At 53.4% G+C, this 20,324-nt stretch overlaps 1 protein-coding gene across 4 annotated transcripts in view; it reads left to right on the forward strand.

Moving 5' to 3' along the window:
• The window catches only part of ABR (ABR activator of RhoGEF and GTPase), a 177,270-nt gene that overhangs the window by 87,040 nt on the left and 69,906 nt on the right, over positions 1 to 20,324 (forward strand). For 3 of the 4 annotated variants that reach the window (XM_059380544.1, XM_059380547.1, XM_059380545.1), the window contains exon 3: positions 16,171 to 16,269. In XM_059380544.1, coding sequence (XP_059236527.1) covers positions 16,171 to 16,269 — 99 coding nt within the window. Of the gene's footprint in view, positions 1 to 7,538; positions 7,919 to 16,170; positions 16,270 to 20,324 lie in introns of those variants that run through there. The other variant, XM_059380546.1, reaches the window with a different exon arrangement.

Here is a 20,324-nt window from a genome sequence, read left to right on the forward strand (position 1 = left end):
CCAGGGCCCCCCAGCTGGCAAGTGGTAGGATCCTCACCTCGGTCGCTCTCTGTTACCTCTCCCGAACAGGAGCCTTCGTGCCTGCCTTTGTTCTTGCCTCTTTCTGGCTGTGTGGCTTTGGGCAACTTGTGGGGTCTTGGTACCCTCGGCTATAAATGAAGACAAATGCCTCCCATGCAGAAGGGCTGCTGCCAGGACCAAGTGACACAGGACCTGTGAAAATGCCCTATGCCAGCCACACAGAGCACTAGTTCCTGAGATGGGAGTTGATTCTGTATCTCTCCTGGGATCTGAACCCAATTTTCCAGGAGGCCCCATCTCAGTTCCCAGCTGTACTCCTGCCTCATGAAGGCCCCTGAAGGGAGAGGGGAGAGGGGGCACCTCTGTGAAGGATTCAAGGGGGGAGAGGGGCACAAAGTGAAGAGCCCAGCTGCTGGGAAGGAGGTGAGTGGTCTTAGGCTCTTTGTCACTTGGCCACGATCTGCCTTCCCTTCTCCCAGCCCCCACCACGAAGGTGTTCCCCTTAAGCCCACCTTGCTAGACACCAAACCACTGCCAGGAGCTTGAGAACCAAGCAGGGAGGGAAGTGCTGGGAAATCGAGATACAGCCACAGCTTGGCCTGCTGCACTGGGCACTGGTGGGTGGATATTCACCCTTCCTCCCTCCTCAGCCTGGTTTCCTGTGGTAGGACTGTGTTCCTTTCAGCCCTAGCACCCCACGTCATACGACCACATTCCAGAGGAACCATCCATCCCATTGAAACCTCTTGATTTGTGTTCTGGGGAGACCCTTTGCCTTGCCCTGTGAGCATTCATGTCTACTCACTAATTATTTTCAGAGCACCCACTTTTTACAAGAGATTGTTCCAACTGCTATGGGGAATTCGCATGCACAGGGGCTGTCCCCCCGATTCCCCCATATACACTCTATTTCAAGGCCATCTATGCAACAACCTGGAGAGATGTCCAGCATCCCAAGGGAGGGGTCATGTGACCTCAGGTAGGGGAACCAGGCAGGGGAGTCTGGGGGAGGCAGCCTCAGAGAGCAGGAAGTGTTCTGCTTGGGCACTGGTCAGGAAGAACATTCTAGGTAAAGAGGGCTATGCAAGTTCTGGAATGTGGGGAAACCTCTGGAAGTTTGAGAAAAGGATAATGGTCTGCTGGGTACTGGGTTCAAAAGAAGAGGTGGGAGGTGAAGCAGGGAGTGAGCTAGGGCCCCCCACTTCTGTGCTCCCCACACACTACCACCCCTGCCAAAGAAAAGGAGACTAGCTAGTGCTTAACAAGGGCTGACACTTGCCAGGCACTGCCCTACATGTACTAGTCCTCATTGCAACCCGGAGTTGGTACTGTAATCCCATTTTACAGACAAGGAAACTGGGACCCTAGAAGTTAGAATGACTTGGCCAAGGTTGCACAAATGGCAAGAGGCAGAGTGAGGATTGAAATCCAGAATCTAGGGAAGTTCTTTTTTCTTTGCTTGTTTTACTGCATAAATAGTGTCACGTACTGACTGACACCCAGCATTTGCTTTATGTAATTCGACTCTATATATGATTTTTGGAATGACTTCTACAACAGAGGAGGAAAGGCAGAGGGAGGAGCACAGTAATCAGGAGGATGATGCATCTGATTCTGTCTGTGGCCTTAGTAGACTCTGCCTGCTCCTGGCACTGGCCCCTTGGGGCCAGTTCTTACTGGCGCAGAATCTCTAGAGTTCCAGCGAATCTGGAGGTGAAGCTTCAGCCCTTGCCCAGAAAGTTGGGAGGGCTGGGAATTGTCAGAGAGGAGGGAGAAGAGGCTTCTAGCCCAGGATGAGGCCTGAAGGTGAGAATGGCCCGGCCCATTAAGGGGAGAGTGGGTAGGAGACTGTTGTCAACAGTAGGATTGGCTGAGTTGCCAGCAAGGGCCCCACTGCCCTTGTTTGGGCTGACTTGGTGGCTTCCTGGGGGCACAGAGGAGCAGTGTTTTAGAAAGAATAATCTGATGTCACCGGGGGGTATGACTATTGAACAATGGTCTCCTCGTTCCCTGCTTAAAACCCTCCAGTGCGATCCTTTTCTTTTCTCCTAGTGGCAAAATCCAGCTCTTAGCAATGCTGTTAAGGCTCTGCTGGATCTGACCACTTGACCCCTGCCCACTTCTGCGGGTCATTACCAATCTCTCAACTAGAATGTGAGCTCCATGATGGAGCTTTGTCAATTTTGTAACCAGATGTTTGTTCATCCAAAAACTAGTACCTAGAACTGCGCCTGGCACCTCGTAGATGCTCAATGTTGGCTGAGTGATTGAACGCACACTCTCCCCCAGACTGAACTCATTTCCTGTGCTCACATAGTCCTGTCTGTCTCCCCCCCGCTGCACCTGCTGGCGGGGCTAACCCCTGAACATGTTGGGGTATGAATTTCAATGTTGCCTCCTCCGGAGAACCTTCTAGGACTCTCCCTTTGCTGCAGCAGCTGCTCCTGTCTTGTACCCCCAGAGCTCAGTCTACTTTCCCAATCGTAGCACTTGCCACACTTCTTTTTTTAACTTCTTTATTTTCCCTGGTTACATCACTGAAAATTCTAACTTTACAGAAATATGTAATGTAGAAAGTGAAAGTCTCTTAAAGTCCTATCCTACAGACAGAACTTTGGTGAAGAGTTGGTTATATACTTTTCCTTATTTTTCCATGTGACATATTAGATATATGCTTCCCCCTGCCCTTAAATCGTACTGGTACGGTTATGTAATTTACTTTCCTTATTTTATTTAATAAGTCTTGGACATTTTGTCTATCAGTAAGTAAAGATCTACCTCACTCTTCTTTCTTTAAGTCACTTAACCATCCCCTTCTGCTAGACATTTGGCTGTTTCTAGTCTTGCACTGGTATAAACATCACTGCTGTGAATATCTTTGTACAGAGATCTTTGTGCCCTTAGTAGGAATGTGTTTGCAGAAAAATCCCTTAAAGTGCAGATGCTGGGTCAGAGGATGTGAACCTTTAAAATCACAGTAGGTATTTCCACATTATCCTTTCGGGGAGAGTTGTCCTTCAGCTCCATAGTTCTGAGATCGTGTCCTACTCCTGGTACTGCCTTGGCTCATGATGGTCAGTCTGTCCCCAAGCCTGTCAGCTCCATAGAGGGAGACATAGTGTCCCATTATGGCTGCATTGTGAAAGCCCAATGCCCAGGAGGCTGTTAATAAATACTTACTGATTTAGTGGCTAAGAGAATGAGGGAGAGAATGAGAGGAATGAGGATGAGTGTGAGGGAAGGCCGTTGGGTTTGCAGAGAGGAAACTCTCAGTGGCTTTGAGAGTGTGCTTTTGGCAAGTGTCAGAAATCTCAGTGGGTTAAGCATCTGACTCTTGATTGCAGCTCAAGTCATGATCTCAGAGTTGTGAGGTCGAGCCTCATGTCTGACTCCACGCTGGGTGTGGAGCATGTTTAAGATTCTATCTCTCTCCTCCTCCCTTTGCTCCTCCCCACCTCCCTCTTTAAAGAAAGGAAAAGAAAAGAAAAAAGAAAAAAGCTCAGTCAGTGACCCTTGCCCATCGGCAGTCCATGCTTCTCACCCTCCATAGTGTGGTTCCAGCCTACTTCTCCAAGTTCACCTCCTGCCCCTTTTCTGTTCTGTCCTCCCTCTGCGTTTGCTCACCAGAAGTTCTCCTTTCTGGCCTTCCTCCCTTTGCCTGCAAACTCTTCCCCTTTTCCAGCTACTGCTCAGAAGCCGCTCTCCTGAGAAGCTTTTTCTCTAAGGCAGAGATACTGCCTTTGTCCTGTGCTCCCACTGTGGTGATCACCAAGACACTGTCTCTTTTGTTCCTGTGGCCTTCACTTCCCATAGGTTGAGGGCACTCTAACAGCTGTGTCTCCCAGATTCGTGTTCGTAATGCCAGGCTTCACTGGGTATGAAGGAGCAAACACCGTGACCAGGTAGATAGGCAAGACCAGGGCTCAAAATGGAACATGATTGTGACCGTGTAGGGCCGAGATGCTGCAAACTCTGGTTGGGGTGGTGGCTTTAGAAGAGGAAAAGAAGGCAGAACCAAAGGGACTCGGTAAAAGGGATTGGGGAGGGAGGGAAGGAAGAGTCGCAAGATGGCGGCCCTGCCAACAGAAGTGGAGAAGCCAGAAGGGGAAGCTGGCTTAGGGAGGAGGAAGGGTCATTTGCTCTGATGTGGAGTCGAGGGGCTGTTGGCAGGACTTCCAAGTGAAAAGAGCCAGCTGACAGTGGAGATGTCGGGCTTGGAGCTGAGCAGGTTGCTGGAGCTACACGTGGTGACAGGGCACCATTGGCCGGGAAGCAAGAAGGGAGGAGTTCGTCAAGGGGAGAGAGCAGCCGGCTGAGGCCGGGGTCCTGAGTGGGTGACTCCAGGAGGCAGGAGAAGGAAGGGCCCACCTTAGCCGGAGTGGTCAGACTACCGAGGCTGTGGAGTAGGAGAGAGAGGCCTCTCACTTCAGAATAAGGCAGTTTAGAGACCTTTGGAGCAAGCTGCTACTCTGGAAAGAGGCGCAGGAGCCAGACTGAGGCAGTGGAGTGTGGAGGAGGCAGAAAGGAAGCTCATGTCCAGGACTGGCTCAGGGCACTTGGAGGGGAAAGGAAAGGGAGCGTCGCTGGGACTTGTGAGTCATTTCCCCCCCGGGAGCGGACCGAGGGCCTCTGAGTGGTGTCTGTGTGCCCGATGGCAATGGAAGGGCATTCTCCTTACTCACTGGAATTTCCAGCCAGCTGGGGTGGGGTGGAGCAGAGACGCCTTGGATGTTTAGGGAGCAGCTTCTGAGAGGTTCCAGGGTTTGGGGAAGAAGTGGGTGTTGATCTGGCTATGCTGGTTAGGGGCGTGGGGAATGAAGACCAGGCTACTCCAAGAGACTTCCAAGGGTATTTCATGCCCCCTTGGGCAGGGGAAGGGACACAAGAGGGACCCTTGGGCTCTCAGGCCCTTCTCCCATTCCACCTGCTCGTCTGACTCATGGGGGCAGTCCTGCCATGCTCTTGAAGCTTGCAGGATAGGAGACAGAAATGGTGGCAGAGAGCCCTGGGGCTGGCACACTTGTGCCCTGGGGAATGCCAGGCCCAGTTGTTCCCAAGCCCCAGGAGCAACCTCACCCGCCCAAACCAAATGAGGAATTGTGGCTGAAAGGGCCCTTCAGATGTGCTCTGGCTATTTATAACCTGAGCAGGGAAGGGACAGGGAAAAACCAGGGACCGAGGGAGGGGGCGGGGTGGAAGGTGGGGTGTGCATCTGTGGAACCCTGTCAGCCCTGAGGCCCCAAGAGCCTACCCCAAATCCCTTCATCTGTTTTTCAGCTTTAGTGACAGGGAGTCAGTCAGCCGTGAGGACAGATTCTCTGTGGCGGGAGCCCCATCTCAAGCTCAGAGCTCCCACAGACCTTTTGGGGGGTTGGGATAGACCATTTCCATTCTTCTCTATTTCCCTCTTCTCTCCTCAGCCCTCCACCCAGCTTGGAGGCTCAGCCAGGGGCCCTTTCTCAGTTGAGGTGCCCAGTGGAAAGGAGAGGCAGAATGGCGTGCAGTTGACCTTCCTCTGGGACTCCTTTCCAGAGAGTTTGAATCCTCCCCGCTGTGGCCATTACCACCTGACAGGGCGTAGGACTTGTCCCTAAGGAGGCTGGTGATAGATACATACACCAGTGGACAGCTCAGACACCGCATCACTAAGAGCCACACTGACTGGTCCCAGCAACTGTATATTGACTGGGAGAGAGAATTGTGAGCTAGAAGCATCAGGAAGATTTCAGGGACTCCCTGGCTGGAGACATTGTGGAGGGGCTGGTCGCACATTGAAGGGGTTGGCTTGAGTGGGGCTGAAGGGCTCACCACCAGAACCCTGAACTTCCACTTGGTCTACCTGGGTGGTGGCACTGATGATTCGGGTCTACATGGGGAAGTGGTGGGTTGGTCGTGTGCGACGCTGAACTGGATTCCAGGATGCCAGTTCTGGTGAGGAAGTGGGACGGGGGTGGGGGGGTGGGGGGGTGGATATTCAGGGATCACGACCACCACCCTGTGTCTGCCAGACCCACGCAATTCCCAGCACCCCTCAAAAAAACAACCAGCTACAAGAAGGCAGCAGCCTTGTCTGTGGGCCTGATTCAGGTCACCTGTGTGTTTCATTTAGACATTTTGTTTGGTTTTAACATCACTGATCTGCCACCATTTTTAAACGGAGAGATCAGCTAAAAATCCACATTGCCAGCTTCTCTAGGACTATCTGAGATGGCGCAGCCCACATTGTCCCAGCAGCCAGCAACGGGGAGCTGGGTGGTGGCTTTTCCCCTCCACCCAACAGCCCTCCCCGCCAACCTCTCACCCCCGCCCCCATGCCTACCTGGCTCACTTCCATTGATCTTAAGGGCTGCTGGAGTTTGCAGCCTTTGCCCTAGGTGTTGTGTGGTGAAAGAGCTTTTCCCGCTTTTCCCAGGTGCTGCCCCTGAACGCCTCCCCCAGGGGAGTAAGACCATTCTCCTTTCTAGCTGGGGCCTACACAGCCCCAAACGTAAACTTCTCTGTCTGGATGGGCTTAGCCTTTGCCGCCCTTGAGGAAGCCAAGGGAAGCAGACTGGGGGCGGGAAGGGCAGCTGGTGTTACCCGTCCTGGGTTTCCTGTACCCTCTGCCATAGGGCTGGGCTCTGCAGGGCAGAGGCCCCTCTCGAGGCAAAAGCGCTCCAAGGAGGTGGGGAGTGCGCGTCCCAGCAGCATCTGTGAGTAGGAGATGGGGCAGCTCCCGCCAGCCAAGGTGGGCCTGCCGCAGACTCCGGCTGGCACTTTTGGTGCTGTTGTGGCAAGGCGGCCGAGGCCTCCTTTTGCACAAAGCCTTGTGCTCCCAGCCGCCGTGGCGATAGAAGCTGTTTCCTCTCACCAGGCCCCAGCCTCCCCTCCGCAAAGGTGTCAGAACCGGCGGCGGAGATGAGAAAGGGGCTCAGCCTGGGGCTCTCCCCGGGTGCGAGCGAGGTTCGCCCGGCCCTCCCGGAGGCCGTGCGGGCAGCTGCTCCTCTGCTCCTCCCCCTGCTGGCCCGGGCTCTGGTGAGGGGCTGTAAATAAAGCCTGTCTCTGGAAAGCGGACCTCCCCCCGCGGCCGGCCCGTCTGCGGCCTCCCCTCGCCCCTCCTCCGCGCTCCAGAAGCCTCCGCCAGCCGCCGGCCGGTGACCGCAGAGAAGGAACGGCTCCACCTCACGAGTCAAGTCGTGCATTTCCTGTGTATTAATAGCAAACGCGAGCCTCCGAGTCCAGAAAGGGCGGGATCTGTGGGGCCGGCGGCGGCGGCAGGGCGGCCGGCCCGAGCTCGCTAGCGGCGGCCGGGGAGCGCGGGGCCCCGCCTGCGCCCGGGCCCGGCACGCACAGCGGGAAGGGCAGCGGCGGCTGGCGGGGGCGCCTCCTCCTGCTCCGCTGCGCGGTCTCTCCAGGGACAGCCCTAAGCTCGCGGCGGCGGCGGCGGGGCTGCTGGAGCTGCCGGAGCTGCCCGAGCTGCCCGAGCTGCCCGAGCGCCGCTTCCCCTCTCCCGGGCCGGGGGCGCGCGCGAGGCGGCCCGCAGCCCCGGCGCGCGGGAGGGCCGGGAAGCGGCAGCAGGAAAGGGTTCATAATGGAGCCTTTCATCGGGAGCCGGTGGCCGGGCGCCAGGACTGACTCCGGGGAGGCCAGCATGCTGGTTTAGGCCTGCCCTGCACGCTCTTCCCCTCCCTGCCCGCCTGCCTCCCTCCGGGGCGGCGGCGGCAACGGCTGCTGCTGCTGCGTGGACCCCGCTTCCTGTTTGCCCTCCGCGCCTCCGGCTGCCATGGAAGAGGAAGAGGAGGCTATAGGCTTTTTGGACAAGGTTCTGGAGGATGAAGATGTGTTTCTCCTGGAGGAGTGCGAGCTGGGAACCCCGACCAGCCCCGGCTCAGGGTCCCCCTTCTTGGTGGCCGTGAAGGTGGGAATGTGACACGCCCTGGATGCTTGTCGGGGGAGGGGCAGGGCTAGCTGCGCTCGGCTGCCGAAAGCTGTGTGCGGGCAGAAATGGCTGGTTTGCGCACAAACCTCGTGGCTGGGTGGAAGCCCCGCACTCTGGCCCGAGAGGGGCTGGCGCATGCCTGCGAGGGGATGCGAGGGGCTGAGCTCTCCGGCAGCTGTTCCTGGGGGAGAGGTGCAGTGTCTTCCTCCTCCCCATGGGCCAGTTGTCCTCAGCGGGAGTGGCAGCCGGTTTTCCCCAGGCCAGCTGTGCCGGGGGCTTTCTCTGGCAGTGACATGAGTCACCCGGTGGGCACAGCAGTGGTGTGAGCCTGCTGCCCCAGAGGAGTCGGCTGACTCGAAACCAGGAGGCCTTAATTCGTTGTTTCCATGGCAACAGTAGGCTAAGTGCACTTGGGAAGTTCGGGCCAAAGGGGCCACTCACCACTCGCTTTCTAGCCAGGAGACTTTGTCAGGCTGAGCTAAGGCAAGAGAGCCTGGGGGAGAGACTGGGAGCCAGAGGTCACTGAGCTTCCTTGAAGGAAAAGAATTGGATTAGTTGGTTTGGAGGCAGGAGCCAGGAGGGTAGGCACTTTTCCCAGGGTGGGTGTAGGCAAGAAGCATCTGCGGCCCGGCCCACTCACTCTGGGTCTGTGAATGTTCTCCCCAGCGATGCCCCTGTCCTGTCTTAGGAGTTGCCTTGAAGGCAGGAGGAGCAGGAGGGGGGCTGTGCATCCATCCCCTTTTCTTCTCTTCCCCTCCTCTCCAAGGGCGGGGTCCCAGTGCTGCCTGGGACATTGCACCCTGTGCCATTCATTCTTCCTTTCTTTCTCATCCACTTCTGAGAGCCCTCACCTCAGCCTTTTGCTCACCTCCTCCGAGTTCTGCAGCTAGAATGGAAGGCCAGTGGGAATGTATGGCAGGGAGTTTGCAGATGGCCGGCTGGCCGTCCAGGTTGCCTAGCAGAGTGTCCGTCTGTGCCCACCTCCCTGTTGGGCTGGTCCGCACCCCAGAGGGCGTGGTGCATGGGGGCATTGCTCTGGGCAGGAGGCTGCCACTGAGCCTCTCTGGGCCTCTTTGCCCCTCCTGTAGGATGGGGAATCACAGCCGTGCCACACCCACACTACATTGTGGTTCCAAGGGCAAGCTAATGGAGGTGAAAACAGGCTGGAGACCCACAGGAGATGGTTGATGTGCGGCATCTAGGTGCAGCTGTAGCTGTGGGCCTGGGTGCGGAGGAGAGGTAATGGGAGGCTGGTGGTGGCTCACATCCCACCCCTGGTTCTCTCATCTGGTGCTAGCTCAGAGCACTGGGGTTCAGTCACATCTCCACCAGGCCTGCAGAGATCTCTGCACTTAGGGTCTGAGCAACCTCCCCACCAGGAACAGGATGGGGGAAAGTCTGGTAATGAACCAAGAGCACTGGCTGGAACCAAGAGCCAAATAGTGTGTGGGATGTGAGGTGTAGGGGGTTCCCTGATGGGCCTTCTTGGAACCCCTTCCCAGCACAGATGGGGTCCTGCTCATGGGCTTCCTTATGGAACCACCCTTACTCTAGACTCTGGCTTATACCTGGGTCTTAGCCCATATTTCATTTTGCCCAGAACTCTAGATGTCTGCCTCCTCGACTATGCCCTGTTTTCCTCCAGGGCAAGGGCCATATTGTATTCACTGATGAACACTGCAAAGAGCTTGGGATGGGGCTGGTGCTCAGTGAATGTGTGGAGGGAGGGAGCAAGGCTCCGTGGGGCCTGCAAAGAAGGTACCTTGTTCCTGGCCTTGTTCTATTCAGAGATGTTCCGAGGAGGGAGCACACCAGTGCCTGGGGGGCCCAGGCACACACGACCCCTAAAAACCCAGACCTTCCCGGATCCCTGTGAGCGCCTAGGTGAAGTCTTCCCCTCTTTGTGGCCTCAGTTTTCCTGGACTTGTCTCAGCATGGGGGAAGGGGCCTTTCCTGAGTGTTGGTGAATTCCAGACCTCTCCCCCACTCCCATCTCATCCTGAACACCTCCAGGATACCCTCACTCTCTCTACCAAACTTGGTCAGCTGGAGAGGGGTGGGGAGAAACCTCATTGAATTGAGTCATTCAACAAACACTGTCAGGTTTGTTCTAGTCAAAGCACTCTGCCTTGCACTGGGGAGGAGACGGGATGAACGGGCATGATCCTTTCTCAAGGAGAGTTCACAGCTCAGGGTGAGGGGGCAAATGCACAGATAAAAGGACTAGAAAGAGAAAGTCCTCAGGGTTCCAGTAACAGGGTATGTATGAACTTCAGAGGAGGAGAGACTGCTTCTGTTTTGGTCAGAGCTGGACTGGGTACACGTGCGTGCACACGTGTGTGTGTGTGTGTGTGTGTGTGTGTGTGTGCATGTGCGTGGTCAAGGGGCACTTCTGGAGGGTGCGTTCCTGTCCTGGGCTAGGAATGGTCTTGGCAGTCTGCGCGATAGACGACTCTCAGCAGCTGGTGGGAATCCAAGGCCGTTCTCTCTGGGCTATTACTTTCCTTCAGGAGTACTTACCTTCAGCAGCGGCTGTGTCCCTGAGCATGTGTCCTATAAATCAATCCTGCTTTCAGTGTAATTTCTGAGATGCGTCTGTCTTCCCCCAGGGACAGAGGTGGATAGGGCAGCGGTTTCCTCCAGAGCTGGGGCCTGGGTTTGTCGTGTCTTTCAACCCAGACCCCCTTTTGAGGACTTAATTCTCCATAAACAAATAATCACACTCATACGCTAGCCACACCATCTCCTGGCGGTAAAGGGTTGAATGCTTTCCAAAAATCTTTCGCACAATTCTATTTCAAGGTACGCAGGGCTGAGGCGGCCATGCTATCTAAAAGCTGCTATTTAAAGGAACTCCTTTGTCGGGAATGAAAGTCCTTTTGTCAGGTGTTATTCTGGGCCAGTTTTTAACGGAGAGTCAGAAACGCCCAAGTTTGTTTCCTCCCACCCTTGGGCCCCACGTTGGCCACGCCTGTGTCCCCCACTGAGGTGTTTCCGGGATTGTGAAACCCACGGAGGATGACGTGAGTTGTGATTTTGGGAGGCACCTAGGTGTATTTCTTGAACTTCAATAGTTAGGTTTATATTTTAATGTGTATTAGGAAAAATATGACTTGTGCATCTTATGCTTTTAAATATCACGTTTGGGGGCGCCTGGGTGGCTCAGTGGGTTAATAAGCCGCTGCCTTCGGCTCAGGTCATGATCTCAGGGTCCTGGGATCGAGTCCCGCATCAGGCTCTCTGCTCGGCAGGGAGCCTGCTTCCCTCTCTCTCTCTCTCTCCATCTACTTGTGATCTCTCTCTGTCAAATAAATAAATAAAATCTTTAAAAAATAAATAAGTAAAGAAATATCACGTTTGGAATGAGGCTGGGCTTTTAAGAAGTCAGTTGTAAAAAAACGATGTTAAGTAGACGGTAGTGTCGGAGGTGTGAGTGACAGAACTGCAAAGATGGGACTCAAACACCTGACCTTTGGAAGCCCTGCTGGGACCTGTCTAGGGCCTCAGACAGCAGGGAGCCTGGAATAGAGGAATCCACTCTCTGGGAGAGTGGGCTGTGCCCCCCTTCCAGATTCTGCTAAGGCAGTAGCTGAAGGAGAGCTCCCCAGTGCCTAGCACTAGCAAGAGGAGCAATGGCTGGATGGTCCTGCGTTGTCTTGGCTCAGAGAAGGGCCAGCTATCCTAAGGCTGGTGCTTGGCATGGGCACAGCCCCCTAGACCTGGTGGCATCTCTTTTGCGCAGTTCCTGCTGGGTGCACCCCGAAAAGTGGCGCAGCCCATGAGCCGAACTCTGCCGGGTACAGCGCCACTTGGCCCTAGGGCTCTGAACGGCAGGTGCCCCTGCCTGTTCAGTCCTTGCTATTGTCTTGGAGGAGGTCACAGTTCCTGGACAGATCGTATTTTGGTTTGGCCTAGACCCAAACCTTTAGAGGCATTTATTTATATAGCTTCTGCGCTCTCTAGAAGACCAGGCCAGAGCTGGCTAACCTGACCTTGTAGACACTGTCCCTCCCAGAGGGACTTGAATGCTTGGATTTGGGGGCCTTGAGCTGACCGACTTGCAGCCTTGCAGGTTATGGGAAATCCTGGGAGTGAACCAGCCTACAGTGGCTGTGTTTCATGAGCTCTGCTTAGGGAGGATAGCAGAGACCATGCAGCTTCCCTGTGCTGGGGGACCGACAGGAAGTATGGCACAGACTGGGGCAGGGGGTTCCCTGACCTCTTCAGAGAACTGGCCTCGAGCGTTCTGGGCATGTGGATACGGCCTCCAGCGGGCTCTCTGGGCACAGAGACTGGTGCTCTCACCTTTGTATTTGTATCCCAGAGCCCGAAACATGTACAGAATGAATGAATGTCCAGCCCTGGTGTTTTTAAAAACAAGAATAGCCCCACGAGGATTGAAGAAACAGTTGTGAGTTTCCAGATAATTCTAAGCCAGGAACATGGGGGTATGAGGAAAGAAAAAAAAAAAAAGGAAGAGGTTTTTGGTGGTAACCGAGAATAGGCCTCCTGTTGATAACGTGAGCAGAACTTCATTTCACGTGCTTAAGCTCTCCCCGACCTTCACCCCATGCCAGCGTAACTTCGGAGGGAGAATAGCCCATAGTGGGACTCTTGGGGGTTGACTTTAGATTTGGGGGGAGCTCAGATTGGACTCAGAGGTGGGAGTCTCTTGAGGAGAGGGTCTTCAAGTGATTTCTTTTACAAGATGTTTGCCAGCCTCTCAGATAAATCTGGCAGGGAACAGCAAGGGGGTGCGGGGGGAATCACTGGCCCCCCCAACACGGAAGGCGAGTTCCCATTTGTCCGGCTTAGAAAGGAGCGGGGCTGGTGCTGTGTGCAGAGAGGTGGCCTCAAGTCTGACCAGGAGGGCCTGGGACCAGCTGGGGCCCTGCTCTGGGCTCCAGCTCAGATCTCATTCCTTGAAGGGTGTGCTGTGTGCCTGAGCCCCGGGCAGCTGGCAGTTTCCACTCCGTGCCTCAAGGGGATAATGACAACACCTTCCAGAGGGTGGGATTGTCCTGAGTTAATCCCTGGAAAGCTCTCCCAATGGCTCCTGGTACTTGTGAAGCCTTAAGTACATAACTCTTGCCCTTCCTAAAGCTTGCTGTCCCTACTGGTTTCCTAATGCTGCCGAAACAAATTACCACCCATTTCATGGTTAAAAACACAAATTTATTCTCTTACATGCAAGCCTTAAAGGGTTAGCAGGGCTGCATTCCTTCTGGAAGCTCTAGGGGCAAGAATCCATTCCCAGGCCTTTTCCAGCTTCTAGAGGCTCCCTGTACTCCTCAGCTCATGGCCCCATCTTGGTCCTGGAAGCTGGTAGTGTAGCATCTTCCAATCTTTGCAATCACTTTCCCTCCTCCTGCTCCCCTTCTCTGGTCACATTGCTTTTTCTGACTGTGACCCTCTTTCCACCCCCTCGTAAAGGTCCTTGAGATCTCATAATCCGGTGTCATCTTTCCATCAAAAAATCCTTAATTTAATCATACCTGCAAAATCCCTTTTTCCATATAAGGGGATGTGTGTATGTAGGCTTGGGGGACTAGGGTGTGGACATCTCTAGCAGGGTATTGTTTTGCGATCACAGGATCAGATAACATTTCAGAGACTGGAGGCAGTGGCCTGTGGCGCAGATTGGATTCCTGGGCTGCTGGAAGGCCAAGGATTCTAGCCCTCCCTTGGGGCATGGTGGGAAAGCTGTGGGAACACGGTGGGGCAGGTTGTGCAGCTGGGAAAAGCCATTCTTCTCCAGACGTCAGAAATTTTTCTTTCTTTCTTTCTTTTTTTTTTTTTTTTTAAGATTTTTATTTATTTGATAGACACAGATCACAAGTAGAGAGACAGGCTCGTGGGGGAGGGCAGGGGAAGAATGCGGGGCTTGATCCCAGGACCCTGAGATCATGACCTGAGCTGAAGGCAGAAGCTTAACCCACTGAGCCACCCAGTTACCCTGGACGTCAGAAATTTCTGATAGCTTCATATACTCTCCCAGCCTGTGCCAAATAAGTAAGGGTATGCATCTGATGCCCAGAGAGGGTTCTATGCGTGATTCCGGGAAAGCACCTGATACTTGAAAAAGAAAATGAGAACAGGGATGGGGGTGCGGTGGAGATGTTACTCTTTAAGCAGTGGGACAGCCTGGAATCTGGTACTGAAGGACTGGGATGCAATCCTAGCTCTGCCACTTCCAGGCTGTGTGACCCCAGCCTCGTCCCTTCCCTCCTCCAAGTCCTATTTGCTTCCATTTGCATGATGGAAAAATCTAGTACCTGCCTCAGTGAGGTATATGAGGGCTAAAGTAGCATGAGAAGAACTTACAAGGCTTAGGAAGTATAAGGTGCCCACGTGCCAGGGGTACTGTACGGTGCGGGCCTTCAGGGCTCTGCAGAGGAATGTGATGTTGTTTCATCCCCCAACCTCCAACCCTGGAATCACTGAGCAGTACCTCAGGTGGGAGAGTCTGTGCTGCAGAGAAGAGCCAGGGTGGGAGCCCGCCTGTTAGGCAGCAGGAACCGAAGTACAGAGGCCCAAGCACTCCCAGCAGGTTGGGAAGACCCAGAGACCTGCCGGCTGCACGGGAGGTGGGCAGGCGGAGGTCAGCAGGGTCAGAAGAGGCACTAGGAACCAACAAAGGTGTTTAAGCCAAGACTAAGCCAGACCCCATATCACGGGGCATTGTTATATATTATATTTACTTGTTTTTTGTTTTTACTGTCTTTCCTCTAGATTATAAACCATGTAAGAGTAGGGATTATAGTTTGTTTGCTTCCTGGTGTATCTACAGAGTCCAGTGGGTGTTCAGTAAATATTTGTTGCATGAATAAATAAATGAATGAATGACCTAATTGAATCCCCAAGTAATCACTTTTTGCAGCGTCGAAATTTTTGTTTCTGGTATAGATAGTTATGTTAGTGCTATGTTAGTTTCAGGTATGTGATACAGTGATTCAGCAGTTGTCTACGTTACTCAGAGCTCATCATGAAAAGGGCACTCTCAACCCCCTTCACCCGTTTCACTCACCCTCCCACCTGCCTCCCCTCTGGCCACCACCACTTTGTTCTCTGCACTTAAGAGTCTGGTTTTTTTTTTGCTGTCTCTTTTGCCTTTTGTTTCCTGAACTCCAAATACGACTGCAATTGTATGGTATTTGTCTTTCTGCAACTAACTTATTTCACTTGGCTTTACACCTTCTAGGCCCATACACGTCCTTGCAAAGGGCAAGGTTTCACAGCACTGATATGAAGTCCTTGGCAGGCATTAGGTGTAAGGTGGTGTCCTCAGAAGGTTAGCCGGGCTCTGGTGTGTGGTGTGAAGGGAGGAGAGAGAGGCAGAGGTCCATTAGAAGAATCCAGGCTGCAGAGCCAAAGTCCCTAGCTTCTCCCACAGGGAGGGACGGAACAGCGTCATTTTAAGAGACGAGCAAGATGGTCTTCCAAGGCTAAGTGGGGCATGATCTCCGTAAAGGAGAAGGAATTCTGGAGTGGGGAGGAGGTTAGTTAGGATATGTGCCTTGTACAGTGAGGCAGTCAGGAAATGCTGGGGGATACAAGGGTGAGGCTGAAGACCCCACAGAGAGCACCTTCTGTGGCGGGGTTGAGCCCTTGGGGACAGGAAGATCTAGCTAGAAGGCCACAAGATGTGGCTCCCATGGCCACTTCTTGAGTATAAACTCATGTTTATGAGTCGCGACTCCCCCAGGAGCCTTTTCCAGCCCCTCTTGGGTCCTCCTACATGACCGTACCCTGCCTCACCCATGGTTCCGATTTCCTTTCTTTTTTCTTCTTTGAAGTAGGCTCCACACCCAGCCTGGAGCTCCACTCAGGGTTTGAACTCACAACCCCAAGATCAAGACCTGAGCTGAGATTAAGAGTTTACCGCTTAACTGACTGAGCCCCCCAGGTGCCCCCCTCTGATTCTCCTTGTCCGTATTCCTCCACTAAACTGCCCCAGGTCCTTTATTACCACGGACTAGGTGGCTGGCTGGATGGCAAATCAGGAAATGTGGGAAGAAGAATGTGGGAGAAAAAGTGAGGTGTGAGCACCAGAAATAGGGAGGATCGTTTTTCCTTGTTTGTTCCACATTTTCCAAATTATCATAAATGTATGTGGTTTCTGTTCCCTACCAAAGTGCCTGCGAAAGAGGAGGGAAAGGGCAAGAAAAGATCGCTCAGGATGTTAGCCTCCTTTCTCATGAGCTCTTGGTTCTTGGTTTGCTTTCCTACAGGTGGAGGCAGGGAAAGGCCTGGAGATGAGGAAGCTGGTTCTCTCGGGGTTCCTGGCCAGCGAAGAGATCTACATTAACCAGCTGGAAGCCTTGCTGCTGGTGAGTCTGTGCTCCGGCTTGCCAGTCAGCGTCATGCTTGCAAACTGCTTTTGGGGTGGGAGGAGAAGGGGGACCTGGACCTCTCCTTCCCTGTGGGCAGAGTCTGTCAGCCTGGCACTGGGCAGCCGGGGTCCTTGCCAAAAAGGGGCCTGTGCCTCTCGGCCCCAGGCCTCCTTGACCTGCCCTGGGAAAGGTGGGAGAAACACAACCGTGTTGGAGATGAACACTCCCATGGCCTCTGACCATGCACAGGCACCACTGATCAGGGATGGTGCTCTGTCCGGGTGGGGGGTGGTGCCCAGGTGCGGCCCAGGTGAGGACCTAGCCTCCACCTCCACACTGTGCTCTGGGCAGTCTCTACCAGTCAATCAAGCCGAGTCCTCTTTGTCATGCCCTGGTCGCAGTCCTTTCTCCTCCCACAGATAGTGAGCCCGTGGCTCTCCTCCGGTCCCGTGGCAGGAAGTGTGAGGTGGGCGGGTGTCTGTATCGTTTGAGAGGCACCATAGCTCTGAGCCATTAGACTAACTCCAACCCTCTGTGAAGATGCCTCAGTTTCCTCCCACGATGGCAGCACTGTGAGACTCAGACTGGAAGAGAAGTATTAGTAATATGAGGTAAAAGTACTACACAGATGTGAGGCCTTTTTCCTTTGAAGAAAGTGTGCCTTAGATGTGGCTAGATCTTACGCAGAGGAACTGGGGAGTGTAAAGGCCTCCCCCTGGGTATTTTGCAGCCTGAGACATGGGATGACATCAGTAAAAGAGGGAATAAGAAATGTAGATGAGTAGAGACTCATTCTTTTTTTTTTTTAAAGATTTTATTTATTTATTTGAGGAGGGGGGTAGGGCACAAGCCGAGGGAGAGGGAGAAACAGACTTCCTGCCTAGCAGGGAGCCCGACAGGGGGCTCAGTCCCAGGACCCTGGGATCATGACCAGAGCTGAAGGCGGAGGATTAACGACTGAGCCACCCAGCTACCCCAGAAACTCATTCTTGTAAGAACTATAAGATACACATTTATGTACCTGTTGTGATATGAGATGTTGCCACCCAGGATGCCGGGGGCCTTGGCATTTATTACTCCAGGAATAACCATCGAAATGTGCAGATACTTTGCCATGCCTGGGTGGCTCAGTGGGTTAAGTGTCCGACTCTTAATTTCGGCTCAGGTCATGGTCTCAGCGTCATGAGCTCAAGCCCCACATCTGCTTGTCCCTTTCCCCCTGCTCCTCCCCCGACTCACATGCTCTCTTTCTACCCCCTCTCAAATACATAAATAAAAATCGTAAAAAAAAGAAATGTGCATTAAAAAAAATTAATAAAAGAAATGTGTAGATAACTTTGTGACGGCCTGGGCTCGGTCTGTGGTACCTCTCACCGAGAGTTTATTGGTAGGCATGATAGTGTTGTTCAGGAGCTGGGTAGTCCAGGAGACAGACAAGGACTGTGGTCTGGGGCCAGAACTAAGGCAAGACTTGACTCTGCCATTACTCATATAGACTCATGGCACTGTTTTTCTTATCTGGATCTGAACCCATTAGTGCATCATGAAATCAATGTAGGTTGGAGCCAGCATTTTTTATAAAACGAGAAAGAAAATACCAGTGTGCGTTGTGCATAGTAAGAGTAAGTACTATTTCACTTAACTTCGGGTGTGTTGGGTGTGTATGTGTGTGTATATATATACACACACATATATATATGTATGTACTGGGCCACATTCTTTCTCATGGGTATTGTCATTTTGGAAACCCCTGGCTTTGGTCAAGTTATGCATAACCTCCTTGAGCCTCATCTGAACATGAGAATAATTCCGTGACCTTCTCTATCTTCTTCACGGGGTTGAGAGACTCAGGTGATCCTTTTGGGGTCCCAGGCACTCAGGGTAGCTGAAGGAAGGAGGACAAGCGGAAGACCAGTCAGATGCATGTGACACGCCTCAGGAACAGAGAATTGCCACAGCCAAGTGAGGGGGTGTCATTGTCATTACTGAAATTGAAAGGAGTTCCAACAGAGGACCTTCTGACAGACGGCCTGTCAGAATCCCTGCTTGACCGCTCTCAAGTTCGAGCCCTTCAGAATATTGATGAACCCTTGTGGCCCATCTTCTCCATCTGCAGATCCCGGATACTGCTATGAGTACTCTGTTTGTGGGGTTGTTGTGGGGACAAAAGGAGTTTGTGTGTGAAGCTCTTATGATGAAGTCCCAGAACCTAAGTCAGGTTCGGTGGGGTGAGGAGGTTCGGAGCCGACGACTAAAGAAAGAATTCTTAAGACGTCTTTGGTGCAAAATGGTGGTTTATTAAAGCACGGGGACAGGGCCCGTGGGCAGGAAGAGCTGCTGCCCCGGGTTGTGAGGGGTGGTTGGTTATATACACAGGAGTTGGGTAGGTGAGGACAAAGGGGTGTTCAGAAGGGCTATTGGGGCAAAGAATACTATCAGGATATTGAAGGCTTAGTTGCTATCAAGTAAAGACAATTGAGAGTCTCCTGGTGGAATGTTACATTCCTGCTATCAAGCATCCTTGTTAATGAGATTTAAGTTTAGAAGAAATTTAACTTTATTTACTTTTCCTTCTACTTCCACCTCCTTCGGTTTTTATGGAGGGGAGGGTAACATTAGGCTTGAGGAACTGAGTTCTGTGTCTTTGGAAATTGGGCTATTGATAAGGTAACTTCTTTGTTGTAATCTCAAGGACATTTGCAAACCAAGGGAGACTCCTGTCTTGCAGGATTGTGATCTCAGCAAGTTAACTATTTATCATTTTATGGCAGTCAGGGGTGCCTGAGCAATGCTACACATATGGAGGGGAGCGGATGAAGGGGGGGGGTTGCAAGGCGCCAGCTCTTGCTTTGTCCTCAGCCAGCCTCCTGCTCCCTCATCACTTAGAACAGAGACTAAAGCGTTAGCTGCTGCTGTTATTTTGTCCAGTCCTGAGAGAGATGCAGGTTGGGGCCTGTTTCTGTCAACACAGCCTTTCCCTGAAGGAAGGGGAGGCCTGTCCTCAGAGGAGGCTGGGCCCTCATGGATTCCAACCTGCCTGTGCCTTCTTGTCAGTCATTGGGCCTAAGGTGAGCTTCTCTGTGTCGGGGCAAAGATAGCAACAGAATTAGGGGCCAAGACACTCCCTCCCTGCCTCACCTTTCTAACAGCTCAAGCCTCAAAGGCAAAGCCTGTGAGGTTTAGGCCTGCAGGCCACCCAGGACACATCCCTCCTCTCCCGCCAGCTTGTTCATTCCAGGCCCCTGATTGGTTCTTGAACAAAGGCCCGGAGGAGAGTGGGGAGGCTGACTGGGAGACCAGATCTATGCTGGAGGGCTCCAGGAAGAGGGGGCGGACCCTCCACAGCTACAGCCTCAGACAGTGAAACACCAAGATAAGGAATCCGGCCTCCACCCAAGGCCTTGAGCTGGGAGCCCTCCCCTCACAGCTTTCCCCTCAAAGCCTTTTTCCTTTAGGGGGTGATTTGACCCAGGGGCCCTGGGAAAGAAAATCTCTCCTCTCCGTGGCCCACTCCCAGATCTCCTACTCATCACCCAGCCCCTCTGGCTCTGCTCCTCCCCTGTTTGTGTCAGACTATTCTCAGCTTAACACTTCCTGATATGCAGATGGCTGGGCGTGTGTGGTGTGTGTACCCAAGGCTGTGTGCACACACAGACGCTGTTGGGACTCACACAGGAGCCTCTGTTCCTGACCCCTGGGTTGTCAGATGGGGCAAGGTTTGGTAATCTGGAAACCTCTGGTTCCCGGTTCCCGGTTCCCGGTTCCCGGTTGGCTCAGATTACAAATGGAGTGGGCCCGTGGCCCCAGGCTGGAGTGGGGGGTGGAGGAAGGGAGACAACCAGATGCATTTCATTCTGCGTCTCAGCCACTGTGGGGAATGTGGAAGTGAGCTCAGGGGCTGCCTCTGGCCATTGCTACAGCGCTTCCACCACAGGGCCTCGCTGGCCCTCCTCCCTCAGCCTCGCATTTGGGGTTCTCAGGTTCCTTTTCTCTAAAATAGGTTAATGATGCTTCCCTCCCTGGATTCCGGGAGGAGGACTAACTGAGATGAT

The sequence above is a fragment of the Mustela nigripes genome, chromosome 16 (genome assembly GCF_022355385.1).
Source record: "Mustela nigripes isolate SB6536 chromosome 16, MUSNIG.SB6536, whole genome shotgun sequence".
Classification (NCBI taxonomy): Eukaryota; Metazoa; Chordata; class Mammalia; order Carnivora; family Mustelidae; genus Mustela; species Mustela nigripes.